At 62.7% G+C, this 14,187-nt stretch overlaps 1 protein-coding gene across 1 annotated transcript in view; it reads right to left on the bottom strand.

Moving 5' to 3' along the window:
* The window catches only part of LOC119113645 (prominin-like protein), a 39,028-nt gene extending 25,632 nt beyond the window's left edge, over positions 1-13,396 (bottom strand). Inside the window, exon 1 of the mRNA XM_037237928.1 lies at positions 13,171-13,396. Coding sequence (XP_037093823.1) covers positions 13,171-13,378 — 208 coding nt within the window. The 5' untranslated portion in view covers positions 13,379-13,396. The remainder of the gene's footprint in view (positions 1-13,170) is intronic.
* Positions 13,397-14,187: the final 791 nt, after the last annotated feature.

The raw sequence follows: 14,187 nt of genomic DNA, 5'->3' as shown, positions 1-14,187 counted from the left end.
GCCGCCGCCGGTTCGGCGGCGACTGCAAATGGCGACAACTGTAGCCGCGCTGACGTCCTGACTGCGGGCAGCTCGCTCTGCTAGTATGCTCGATCGATTAAGTTTAGCCGGTGTCCAACATGGAAATGGCACCTCCTTACCGATGCACCGATGCCCCTCATCAAAAACATGCATTCAGGAGAGGTGGAGGCGCCCCTGAAAGCAAAGCAAAACACAGAGAAGGTCCGTTCTAATCCAGCTGACGCTGCGATCAGTAAGGCGCGCCGTCATCTTTGTCCATGGCCGCACGCCAGCTGTGAACCACCGCCAGCGTCGCCGATGACGGGGAGGGGGAGGGGCGGCTCTATTGACCGGACGACCACAGGTGGTTCCCGAGGGAAGGCCCTGACCTCCGTCCGTCCCTGTCGTCACCGCGGCTAACGGGCTGACAGACGAGCATGCCTGGCGAGCGCCGCCGCCGCCGGACCAATCACAGCGAGCGCGACCTGCTGACAGAGCAGCGGCCACCGCCAGCGAACGCGGCCGCCTCGGCCGGCGCGGCCGTGCCGTTGTCGTGCGGGAGGCGTCGCTTGGACAGGCCGCCCGTGAACCGGCGCCCGGGGGAGGGCAGGCGCCGGCCGGGCGGGACTGCCACGCGCCTGCGCCACCGTCTCCATGGGAGAGTGAGCAGAACTGAACGGGCCACTGGGCTGCGGCCGGGCCAGCCCGCTGTTTGGAGCTTAACGGACGTTAGCAGCGAAGAGACGGCCGGGAAATAACCACTGACGTCGTCGAGGCCATGCATTTCTGCTGCTCGACGGCAGTCGATGGGGAAACGGGCTGGAGGCCCCTGCTCCTTGAAACGTTTTGCAGGCCCCACTGAAACCATGATGTTACACGACATGGTCAGAAACGGATCACAAGCCCATGGCTGGCGCTTCTCTGTTCCCATGCGAACGGCAACCTCCAACAAAGCAGCCATGATGATTGCAGCCAAAACCAGCTTCGTGAACACGCCATTTATTATTCGTTTCGCTGAACTGTACGCTCGCTCCCAAACTGATCATGCCCTCCGCGTGCTTACCGCCACCCCCACCCAACCTCCTGTACCAGCGACCCTTGTCGCAGAATCGCCGTGGGCTATGCCGCCCGGCCGGCCAATGGCAGGCCGACCCTGAGTCGGCCAGCGGCACGTGACGGCCACTGGGCACGCTTCGGGCGCTTCCGTCCGGGAGAAACAGCACCGGGCCTCCAGTCGTCAGCCGACGCCATCAGGTGTCCGACGCCACATCTGGTGACGTCACCGGGCCTCCGGCATCGCATCTGATGACGTCATAATGTCTCCCGGCACCACATCCGCCGACGTCATCAGGCCATCTCCAGGCATTACTTGCCCCACCGTGGGTGAGCGCCTTTGTTGATGTCATTACTGGAAACTCATGGGAGGATGCCTCGTTAAAACACCGGATTTGGAAAAAACAGTAATACGCTATTGGTGCGAATTTCTCACGTTTTGCCAAGGACAGCTGTGACCACCTCCTCCCTGAGCACCATGGCAGCCGGGTTAGTTGGGTTGGCACAAGAGCCCGGGGGCTTACGCCCCCTTTGGGCCACGCCAGGCGGCCGTTCACGCCCCTGCTTACCGTCATGACTGTGGTCAAGAGGCTTGCTAGTTTGAAATAGCCCCTAATCTACGTTTTGATTCACTGATGGCTGGGTAATTAAGCAGTCAAACTACCCATCCGACGAGTGACTGGGCTCCGTGCTAAGGCGGCGCAGCGATTACATTCACCCTCCAGAGCCAACAATGTAGGGACGAACGACACGTCCTTTCATCTCCCCATACGTCAAAGATGCCGAACATTGGCAGCCAGGCTCCGGTGAGCCAGCCACCTGCGCCAGCGGAGCAGGTAACCTGACCCGCGTCCGGCCGACCGTGTGCAGCGGGCCGTGACGCTGCACACAGCACCCTCCCGGGCACACGTGACCCGCGTCCATCATAACTCGGCCGGTCGTCACCATACATTATGAGGGCTCGTGAGGTGCATCGGCCCAGTCCGTGCGCCCGCAACACCCCACGCCATCTGCACTCTGGCGTGCCTGCCTCACTTGTGCTGATGCAGCTCCGTGCTGTAGAGACCCCCTCTGGCGACAAAACTGGACATTGCGCGGACGATATTTTAGTTGCTGACGTGCGTTGGCCGCGCAAACAGCCCCACGCCGGCCGCTGGCGGCCTGGTCAGGACCGGCCCGGCAGGCCGAGGGGGGCGCGAGCGCGCGGGCGGGCTCGCCCGGCGCCGGGCGACCGTTACAATCGCTTCCGAGTGGGATGACCCCGTCAGCGGTCAGCCGGCCTCACGCTCCAGCGAGGCGGCCGCCCGGCTCACCGGCCCAGAGCCGGACACGGATTCACCAGCTCACCGGCCCAGAGCCGGACACGGGATCACCAGCTCACCAGCCCAGAGCCGGACACGGGATCACCAGCTCACCGGCCCAGAGCCGGACACGGGATCACCAGCTCACCGGCCCAGAGCCGGACACGGGATCACCAGCTCACCGGCCCAGAGCCGGACTCGGGATCACCAGCTCACCGGCCCAGAGCCGGATTCGGGATCACCAGCTCACCGGCCCAGAGCCGGACTCGGGATCACCAGTTCACCAACCCAGAGCCGGACTCGGGATCACCAGCTCACCGGCCCAGAGCCGGACTCGGGATCACCAGCTCACCGGCCCAGAGCCGGACACGGGATCACCAGCTCACCGGCCCAGAGCCGGACACGGGATCAACAGTTCACCGGCACGTAGTCCATGGCGTGAACCGGAGCTGTTTTGTGTACTGCCGTATGACACAGGGAATTGCAGCTTTGTAAAGACGACACCCTGAGCGCCGGTGAAAGAACACAAGAAAGCGAGACGGCATCCCTTATCATCTCTTTGAGTCGCGTCAGTCACACAAACCTTTTGTGGAAGCTTGCTTGCTTAAGCCATCCTCACCCGTGACCGCACCATATCCAATGATTGAACAATAATAAGTCATGCCGAATAGCTTTTGATGTCAGCGATGCCAGTAAACCCCCCCCCCCCCCAATTTGACGTGATCAGGTTCCGGTCCATCGTGATATTGCCTAATCCCATTAAATGTACCCAATAACGCGATCCAATTATCGAGGCTCACGCAATGTGGCAATAGTCTCGATTTTATTTGACGAGATGAGCCTACCCAACGGCTAGGTCCAATCAAGACGGTCCGTTTATCACAAGCAGAACCCAGCTTTATTTCGCCGGCGGCGGACCAGTCAGCAGCCGCGGCCCCGACCGGCTGCAAGGAACGCACACAAACTCGCATCCCGCCACACCATGATCCTCGAGAGCATCAACGACCACATCATGAAGCTCCCTGCGGCAGCACCAGGACACTGCGAGGCCCTCTGCGACGAACGACACATCGTTTATTTCATCGCAGAGGCCATCCACAGCCGTACCGTTCAGCCCACAGGGAGCTTCGGCCTGAACGAGGTCACTATAGAGACGGTCGGGGTCAGCGCGTCCAGCAGCCGCGACCAGGTGCGCGTGCTGGGGCCAGCAGCGCTCGCCGCAATAACAGATTCTGGGCTTGCAAGCTTCAGCCAGGAACCTACAGGCCTGGCCAAATTGACCGAGTTTATGTCACGTGTTGGCTCAGTGGATGATGCTTTGGTCGCTTAACAGCCAGACAGAGAAACAACGAGGTTAACAGGTTGTCTGAGGGACGGAATGTCTCGCGGAACATCTCGTACCATTTACCAGACGTTGTAACTAAGCCATCGGACTGAGCTGACGTTTCTGCATTGCTCTCACCCCGTTGAGGAGGAGGCTCAGTCAGCTGATGCTGCGCAGTGGCTGGGTCAGAACATGCTCCTTCTCTCCGGGCCAGGCGCTCCGCAGCGGCTGGGTCAGAACACGCTCCTTCTCTCCGGACCAGGCGCTCCGCAGCGGCTGGGTCAGAGCACGACCCTTTTCTCCGGGCGAGGCGCTCCACAGTGGCTGGGTCAGGACGCGCCCCTTCTCTTCGGGCGACGCGCTCCGCAGTGGCTGGGTCAGGACACGCCTCTTCTCCTCGGGTGAGGCGTTCCGCAGCGGCTGGGTCAGAACACGCCCCTTCTCTCCGGGCCAGGCGCTCCGCAGCGGCTGGGTCAGGACACGCCCCTTCTCTCCGGGCCAGGCGCTCCGCAGCGGCTGGGTCAGAACACGACCCTTTTCTCCGGGCGAGGCGCTCCACAGTGGCTGGGTCAGGACACGCCCCTTCTCCTCGGGTGAGGCGTTCCGCAGCGGCTGGGTCAGAACACGCCCCTTCTCTCCGGGCGAGAGACGTCAACACTGAGCTAGTTACCACCACAACGGCAAGCCACTCACGTCAACAGACAAGTTTGAAACGGCACATGCCGGGGAAAGGTTCCCTGTTCCTCCGCCCGCTGGATCGGCAGCGAGCGGGCGTGCGCACGCGTCAACAGCATGCGAGCGGCTCGCTATTCCAAACTCAGCCGTGGGCGCTGCCTGTTCCCTTTTCTCTCCCAGACGGTGGACGGGGAGACGCGAAGAAACAGACCACGCGTCCCTGAGCTGAGATTTCTCCCGTCACCGCTAACAGCCCCCCCCCCCCCCCCTCCCCGGCCTGACCCACAGGAAGGCGGCAGCAGCTGGGGAGCAGCGGGTGGGCTCCCCTCCCCACCAATCAGAGCCGGGCGGCGGCAGGTACGGAGGTTCAAGGTCGCTGAGGCCAGCCCCGCCCGTCAGTGGTCCTGCCGCCGTGACCCAGACGGGAGTCGCACCGGCCCCGCGGCCGGGGATCCCGGGACTGGCGATGAACACTGATTGATGGTGTGACCCATTATTTCCAACATTTTGATATGCCCACATCGTCCAATTTGACAGGGCCCTCCGCCCAATTTAGGCTCACATAAATGTTTGGTGGGGACTCCTTACTCAAGAAGATATCGGAACACATAAGATAACTTATATCGACTACGAAATCCATTTAATGCAACTGTTCCGGCTCAAAGCATAAACACATTTGAAACAAGGCAGGAGCAAGGCGACCTGAAAAACGGAATTAATCCACCCGCATACGCTCATGGCGGCGATTTTTCCACACCCATCACTTCCATAATTGCCTCCGCGCGGCACACTCGTTTACAAACGCCCGTCTTAATATGAAGACCAGCTACATAAACAGACACGCACGTCGCACAGCGAACAGTTCCTTTTGAACGCCCGTCTAGCTCCGGGCGAACGGCGACACGCGTACACACGCACATCACACATCTGCCACTGTCGCCAGCCGGTACGTGACGGCAAGCCACGAGACACTGCCTGAGTTCTTCACACATCGGCCGGCGACAGAGAGCAGGCCTCAGTCAGCGCCCCGCGCTGCGGCTGAGTCACGCGTGGGAGGCGCCCCCGCCCGGCCGCTCGCGGCGGCGGCCGTGACGGGCATCGGCCGCAGGAGGGCAGCGGCACGGGCAGCGTCACACCCGCCGTGGGGATCGCCACCATCGTGACGCGTTCGTGATGCCGCACCGCGCCTGGGACAGGCCCCGACGAAGACGGGACGTAACGGACGCGCGACAGGGCGAGTGCGCCACGGCAGGGGCGAACAACGCTTCCCTGGCTACGAACTCGTCTATCACAACCAGCTGGCGAAATAAACGATTCGTCTATCTGAGATGGTGGTTGGCTGGTTGGCAAGTACGCTCCAGCCAATCCCGTCCGGCTCTTCCTGCGACGGCGCTCGTCAGATGATGGCTGGCTACCACAAACCAGACCGGTGTCCTGCTGCGCCAGCGTCGTCAGAGCGCCGGCGCCGCCCAGAGCCACCCCACCAGAGCAGGCCACCGGACACCACGACAGGATGCCGCCCAGCGCCGGAGCGTCCGCCCAGAGCCGCCCCACCAGAGCAGGCCACCGGACACCACGACAGGACGCCGCCCAGCGCCGGAGCGTCCGCCCAGAGCCGCCTCACCAGAGCAGGCCAACGGACACCACGACAGGACGCCGCCCAGCGCCGGAGCGTCCGCCCAGAGCCGCCTCACCAGAGCAGGCCACCGGACACCACGACAGGACGCCGCCCAGCGCCGGAGCGTCCGCCCAGCGGCTGCCGCCCGCTGACTCCCGCCAGGGCACACTGATCCGAGTCATGCCCGACTCCGGCTGGCCGCCGCCGGCAGTGGCCGAGCGTTGGTTCAGCCCCGTCGCTCCGGCGCCGCCGCCGTCTGCTGAGATGTCGTCTGAAGAGCGTCTGCGCCGGATGGTGCGTCATCCGCCGGGGGGCCCCGCCGGCGGGCCGTCCGCGCCTCCACGGACGGCACTGGCCCCGTGCGGATGATGATGAGGCTCCCACGGTGAGGCCGCCCCCCCCCCCTCCCCCTGCTCCTACAGCCGGTGTGGCGCGGCGTGGCGCGCGGCGGGCCGGCGCTTTCCTTCGATTCCCGGATGAGTCATGGTCAGAGTACGATGCCTTTGTCTTTGTTCGCAAGAGTCGTGCCGTTTGCTCCACCACCACCTAGCACCCTCGCTCCGCTGCCATGGCATAGAGCGCATTCATAGCACGTGAAATGGCCTGATACCTGCACGGCTGTCAGGGGGTCGCGCTGCAAAGCATGCACTGCTATTGTTTTCGATCGAAGTGTATGATTAGGCAGATTTCATGCCTAAACATCATTACACCTACGCTATCATCAGCAAAGTGAGGCAGTTTACGCATGTCAGTTCAACTTGGACTAAACACCAACCAGCAGCATGAGCTCAGCCAACATCGACGGTCCACTGGATTCCCGACAGGCCCCGGAAAGCACTCCAATCCTGCCAAATCGAGCCGCCGCTCGCGCGACGGCACGGACGAATAACAACGCTAGAATAACAGATCGCGAATCTGGGCTAGAGCGCTCGGGTCTCCCGGGCTGGCGACCGGCCAGGTCCGCCGTCCGTGACGAGCTGAGGCGTGCACTTACCGGGCCGCCTCCAGCAGCCGCTCAGCCGGCTGGGGCGATCTGGACTGATTGTCAGCTGCAAAAACGTTTGGCCTTCAATGCGAAATGCCGCCACTCTTGGCACCAGTCATCGGCAAATCAAACAATCGGAGTGCAGGGGCCCGCAGGCCTCATGAGCGAAAACATCCCAGGGCCGACCCAGTAAAAACGCTGCAGGGGCAGACGGCGCCGGAGCAGCCCGAACCCGGCGAGCTGACGGCAGTCGGCGCCGACCCGAACCCGGCGAACTGATGGCAGTCGGCGCCGACCCGAACCCGGTGAGCTGACGGTAGTCGGCGCTGGAGTAGCCCGAACCCGGCGAGCTGACGGCAGTCGGCGCCGATCCGAACCCGGCGAGCTGACGGCCGGGAAGCGAGCCCGGCGCGCGGCGGCGGTCACGTGACCCGGCGGCGCCGACTGATCCAAACAGACCCGGGCCGGACCAGCTGTAACCGGGTCAGAGCGGGACGGCCCTGCAGTCAGCTGATGCTGCGGCTTGGGGGCGGTGCGACCCGGCGCCCGGCCCGGCCGACCGCTCGCATTTGGTGGCCTCGATCTGCGACGCGGGCGGCGGGCTTCCGGTGAGTGGACCGCCGCCCTGCTGCTGTAGTGTCCGGTACGGCCGAGCCTGTGGACCGCCGTCCTGCTGCTGTACTGTCCGGTGCAGCAGAGCCCATGGACCGCTGCCCTGCTGCTGCACTGTACGGTACAGCAGAGCCCGTGGACCGCCGCCGTGCTGCTGTACTGTTCGGTGCAGCAGAGCCCGTGGACCGCCGCCCTGCTGCTGCACTGTCCGGTACAGTAGAGCCCGTGGACCGCTGTCATGTAGCTATACTGTCCGGTACAGCACAGCCCGTGGACCGCTGCCCTGCTGCTGCACTGTACTGTACAGCAGAGCCCGTGGACCGCTGTCATGTAGCTATACTGTCCGGTACAGCGGAGCCCGTGGACCGCTGCCCTGCTGCTGCACTGTACGGTACAGCAGAGCCCGTGGACCGCTGCCCTGCTGCTGCGCTGTACGGTACAGCAGAGCTCGTGGACCGCCGCCCTGCTGCTGTACTGTCCGGTACAGCAGAGCCCGTGGACCGCCGCCCTGCTGCTGCACTGTACGGTACAGCAGAGCCCGTGGACCGCTGTCATGTAGCTATACTGTCCGGTACAGCAGAGCCCGTGGACCGCTGCCCTGCTGCTGTACTGTCCGGTACAGCAGAGCCCGTGGACCGCCGCCCTGCTGCTGCACTGTACGGTACAGCAGAGCTCGTGGACCGCTGCCCTGCTGCTGTACTGTCCGGTACAGCAGAGCCCGTGGACCGCTGCCCTGCTGCTGCACTGTACGGTACAGCAGAGCCCGTGGACCGCTGCCCTGCTGCTGCACTGTACGGTACAGCAGAGCTCGTGGACCGCCGCCCTGCTGCTGTACTGTCCGGTACAACACACCCCGCGTGGGCGCCATCTATTATACAAGAGCCGCTGGTGAGGGAACATCGATTGATGCCGTTTGGCCCCCACCTGTGTGGTGCGTTTGGCATGTTCGGCGCGTCGGGGTGTTCCCCCGTCCCCAGAGGGCGAGGCGTGAACGACCGTTCCTTTCCTCGCTCTGGCCAGAGCGGAGCGCCAACCAGCGCCCCTGATGTCGCGGGAGGGGCGAGTCGGCGATGGGAGGGGAGTCGGCGGCGCTCGTCCGCGGCCGGGCGGCTGAAACTGGCTGGGTACGGCTGGGGCGCTGGTTGGCGAGACGGCTGGTTGGCGGCGGCAAAGCAGCTCCACTTGGTGAAGCCCCAAGGTCCATGGTCGAAACCCGAACAGCTGGTGACATCGGCACCATCCGGTGACACGTTTCACACGGATGCTAGGCGATACCGGATGACCCATGCAGCTCAAACCCCTCAACATTTTTCCGGCGGCGTTATCGCTGGCAATCGGAGCCAAGGATCACCGTGATTGAGAGACGTCCTTCAAACTGCAGAGCATTTCGATCAACGTGGTGGCGAACGGTAACAGGCCACCACGCCCCCTTGATTGCAGGGCATGTGTGGCCGCGGTCAACACGGTGACTACTATCCCAATTTGCCGACAGGTCAGAGGCGCCCACAGGGCACCCGACCGGTCAGAGGCGCCCGCAGAACTTGTGACAGATCAGAGGCGTCTGCAGGACTCCCGACAGGTCAGAGGCGCCTGCAGGGCTCCCAGCACGTCAGAGGCACATGCAGGGCTCCCGACAAGTCAGAGGCGCCTGCATAGCTCCCGACACGTCAGAGGCGCCTGCATAGCTTGCGACACGTCAGAGGCACCTGCATAGCTCCCGACACGTCAGAGGCGCCTGCAGGGCTCCCAGCACGTCAGAGGCACCTGCATAGCTCCCGACAGGTCAGAAGCACCTGCATAGCTCCTGACACGTCAGAGGCACCTGCATAGCTTGCGACAGGTCAGAAGCACCTGCATAGCTCCCGACACGTCAGAGGCACCTGCATAGCTCCCGACACGTCAGAGGCACCTGCAGGGCTCCCGACACGTCAGAGGCACCTGCAGGGCTCCCGACACGTCAGAGGCACCTGCATAGCTTGCGACAGGTCAGAAGCACCTGCATAGCTCCCGACACGTCAGAGGCACCTGCAGGGCTCCCAGCATCCGTCGTTCAGCATTGCGCTCTCCACACCGACTCGTTGCCCAGCTAATTGCGGCCAGCGTCACGAGGCCGGCATTACGGTCCAAAAGCCGGGCAGATCAATAGGAATATCGCTCTTGCGGCGCCAGGATTACATCGATCAGCTAAACCCGGGCGATGCGGGGGGCCGCACCAGCAGGCGGTGATGCCAGCAGAAGGCTAGCGGCCGACAAGTCACAAGAGGGAATCAAGTGGTCTGGAGAACCGCACGCTGGTAATGCCTCTTCCGCTTGGTCGCTGCAGTCAGCCCCGGCTATAGTCAGGCCCGAGGGTTCGGATTCAGCGCCGCTCCCGCTGCACCAGATCTTCGCCGGTCAGCCCAGGCTCTTCAGGCCCGGGGGTTCGGATTCAGCGCCGCTCCAGCTGCACCAGATCTCCGCCGGTCAGCCCAGGCTCTTTAGGCCCGGGGGTTCGGATTCAGCGCCGCTCCAGCTACACCAGATCTCCGCCGGTCAGCCCGGGCTTCAGTCAGGCCCGAGGGTTCGGATTCAGCGCCGCTCCAGCTACACCAGATCTCCCGCCGACATGCCGTCACGAACACCAGACGCAGAGCATGTACAGCTGGCCCACCAGCCGCCTGGTCGGACCGCGCCACAGCGCCTGCACGGCACCCCCGACGCTCTGCCGGCCGCAGGCCCGGTCCGCCGGCCCGGCGACGCTCCAGTGCTGACCGCGGCCCGCGGCCCCAGCGTAAGACATTACATAACGCCCCAGAGACTCCGACGCCGTGAGTCATGGACGCGGCGGCCCGAGCGGGGCGCCCGAGAGCGGCATCTGACCGGGTCACGGGCTGACCGATGAGTCAGCTGGCTCGGGGCAGCGCGCTGGGTGGTACCGGCGCGGGCGGCGCACTCGCCGGCGGAGCCGGGCCGCTGCAGACGTCTGAGACGTGATCTGAATCGTCAGTGGGGGGGGGGGGGGGGGGGGGGGAGGGGGAGCTGCTCCCGCCTGACAGAGGCGACCAATGCAAACACGCGGAAAGAACTGGTCGCACTGGCTCTGGTTGGGGACGGTGGAAACAAGTCCAAATGATGCACCCGATGAACACGCGTGGATTGCAAGACAATTAACGCTTTCTTGTCAGTCGAGTTTCAGTTCCCAGGAATTCTAAAGCGGTTTCAAGCCAACACAATTATGAGACCACAGAAATGACCGTGTGAGGGCTTCATATCCACCAGATGCACTCAAGAGGTTTTGTGACTCTGGTTAGTGTTGTCTGCTTCCTTGCGGTTTACGCAGTATCCACCGGATGAGCCACCACGTCAACCCACGCTTTGTTCAGGACAGCACTCCCTTTTCTGCAGTGTAAGCGCCCGTTTTACACGAGACCGTGGCAAAACAGCACTCGTACATCCATTCCTCTAAAAAATTTAATGTTTCGGAGACATGGATGTCTGATGGTGGATTATCTAACGTATATGTGCGGACATCCACGTGCAGCATTATCTCGACGCTTATGTGTCTCCGGTTTCTGTCCCCCCATGGTATCCGATCAGCCAAACTAGAAGCCCTTTTAACAATGACGTTGGTTTGAACATCGCCTTAAAACGTCAAGATGAGTCCCTTAAAACGTCAAGTTGAGCCCTTAAAACGTCAAGTTGAGTCCCTTAAAACGTCAAGCTGAGTCCCTTAAAACGTCAAGTTGAGTCCCTTAAAACGTCGAGTTGAGTCCGCACGCTGAGTAACAAACGGCGACAGAGACACTTCCACCGAGCAGACGCCGCTGTTCCCGACGGCAGCGGGCCTTCACCCACCTGCCGGGTCGTACCCCAGTGACGTCACGCACCACTCCAACCAAACACAATGTCACGACGGTCTGGCGCCATCGCCTCCATCTGCATGTGAAAAGCCGTCAAGCTGGCGACGCTCGTGCATTGTTTTCGGAGGTCACCGGCAGGGCCCGTCGCCCCAACGGAAGCGGCGGTGACACGGTTTTTCTCGCGGCTCGGATGCCTTCGAACGTGGCCAAGCGCCCGGAAATCAGGCCATCAGAGCGATAAGTTCCCACATTCCGACAGCAGCGGGCGCAACGGGCGAACGTTAACGCCGCGAGCCTCGGCGACGGCCGCCGCGGCCTGCGGTAACTATGCCAACGGCTTCTTGAGCTTTGAACGGAGGCCTCTCCACTCCCATCTACAGCGTTGCCTGTTCTTATGGTAGTTCTGTTAAGGCGATGCACCGGCGGCGTGCAGCCGAAAACGTGTGCAGGTCAGCACTGGTCTGTCCGGCATGGCGGCAAGTACTGCATTATCTTCCGTAGCCACGCCGGCTTCGTCACAACGCTGCCCCCCCCCCCAAAAAAAAATTGCCACCAGGAAAGGCGCGGGTGAGCGGGGCAACACACGGGCCGGGGTCAAGAGGCCCGGCCTCGGTTGAACCTTGCGGTGGCACTCGCCTCGCGGTCCGCACCACGACTGGCATCTGACGCTCGGGTCCGGATCCCGACTGGCATCTGACATTCCGGACCGGATCCATGACAGCCATTGACACACGGGATGGCTGGCATCCACGGCTGGCATTTGACGCTCGGGTCCGGATCCCGACTGTCATCTGGCATTCCGCACCGGATCCACGACAGTCATCTGACACACGAGATGGGATCCACGGCTGGCATTTGACGCTCCAGTCCGGATCCCGACTGTCATCTGACATCCCGGACCGGATCCACGACAGTCATCTGACACACGGGATGAGATCCACGACTGTCATCTGACGCTCGGGTCTGGATCCCGATTGTCATCTGACATTCCGGACCGGATCCACGAATGTCATCTGACACACGGGATGGGATCCACGACTGTCATCTGACGCTCGGGACCGGATGCAGAACTGTCACATGACGCTTGAGACCAGATCCAGGACTGTCCTCCGACGCTCGGGACCGGATCCAGAACTGCCATCTGACTTCACTCGAGACCGGATGCGGAACTGTCACCTGACTCTCTGGACCGGATCCAGAACTATCATCTGACGCTCGGGGCGAGTTACGCGTAAACAACTTTACTGTCCTCACCTTGGAGACCGCGATCACCCCCAAAATTTCGTTTTCCCTTCCCAAACGCACACAAACATTTAACATGAATTCCTCCTATCTTAACCAAAACAAGACAAATTCACGGACCTGTCCGTCGCTGGGTTGGGTTTTTGGGGACAGCTTGCCACAGCAGCTCGCCCAGTCGTTGAACAGATCAAGCGAAGCTTCAACTGAGGTCTGCATTTCAGCTGCCTGTACGGTTAGCCCTGTACTCGAGCACTCTTTGTTACCCGACCAACCTACCCACAACCTACACCCCAGCTCGTTAAATGTGCTCGCGCCAGCCTCGATGTAGATCCTACACCCGAGCTACCTGCGCGATCAAGCCCGGGTATGGCCTCCGTCTCCGAGCTGTGCTTCTGAGCCATCAGGCTGACTTAAGGTCCGGCCGGGCTAGTCAGCTCTGAGTCCTGAGGACACGGACTCTCATCTCAGGCCGGGTCGGTCGCGCTCGCGCGGACCCGTTCCTGTCCGGTCCGACCACTCACCTAGCGCGGCCGAGTCGTCCCGCTGGATCAGGTCCAGGAACAGGTTGGTCACGAAGTAGAGGTGCTCCATGCCCATGGGGTCGAACTCGACCGACGAGCGGTAGCTGTTATTGAGCCGCGGCGTCGAGTACTGCACCGGCCGGTAAGGTAGCACGCTGCGCGGCTCCAGCGCCTGGCCGAGCGCCGGCCTCGCCACCGTCACCCACATCACCACCGCCGCCGCCGCCGCCGCCGCCAGCACGCTCACGCGCGTCCCGGCCATGGCTCCTCCGCTGCCGCCGCCGCTGCCGCCGCCGCCTGCTCGTCCCCTCACGCAGCGTCCGCCCGCCGACTGCGGCAGCAGCGGCGACCAGCCGCCCGGCGAGCGTTGAACCACGCCGCCGCCGGCCAGTCGGTGACGTCACGGCCGCCCCAGCGCAGCCGGCCCGGTGTGACGTCACCGATCCCGTCCGCCGCGCTGCCGGCAGGGAGAGGTGTTAGCAGCGCCCCTGGCGGCCGCGTCGTAAACTGAAGGGCCAGCGGCCGTGCGGAGGGATGGGCGAGGCGGCGCGGGGCCGCGGAGGTCGGGTTCGCGTACCGTTAACCCACTTCACAGCTGATTCCGGGCTCGCATAGCTGGTTAGCGCCGGTTGTGAAGGAGTGCTTCGAACGACTTTGACGTAACTGGGTATTGTGTTGCATCTGTTAGGTCCCGCACATCACTTAAGATTTCACAGACCATCATCCGGTATCACGGCCCACAAGCAGCTCATCCCAAACGTTACGCTAATGGGGGCTGAGCGGTAAATAAGCCGGATGCCAGCGGGCGCCGATTAAAGACGTGACAGCGTCAAGCTTTCGGGTTGAGCAGAATGAAAATATCGCCAAGTCGTTACCAGGCATTGAGCTCACCGACAAGGAAGTGCCATATTTTGTGGGACAATTCCCGCTCAACCTCAGTACATGGACTCCCATTCGAGCCACGGCAACACCCTGCGCTGTGGTCAGCTGTCGCAATACGATTTAATTTGACAGCAC

This window comes from Pollicipes pollicipes, unplaced genomic scaffold, assembly GCF_011947565.3.
Source record: "Pollicipes pollicipes isolate AB1234 unplaced genomic scaffold, Ppol_2.1 Scaffold_7262;HRSCAF=8765_pilon_pilon_pilon, whole genome shotgun sequence".
NCBI classification, from domain to species: Eukaryota; Metazoa; Arthropoda; class Thecostraca; order Pollicipedomorpha; family Pollicipedidae; genus Pollicipes; species Pollicipes pollicipes.
This window is presented reverse-complemented; position numbering and strand designations above follow the sequence as displayed.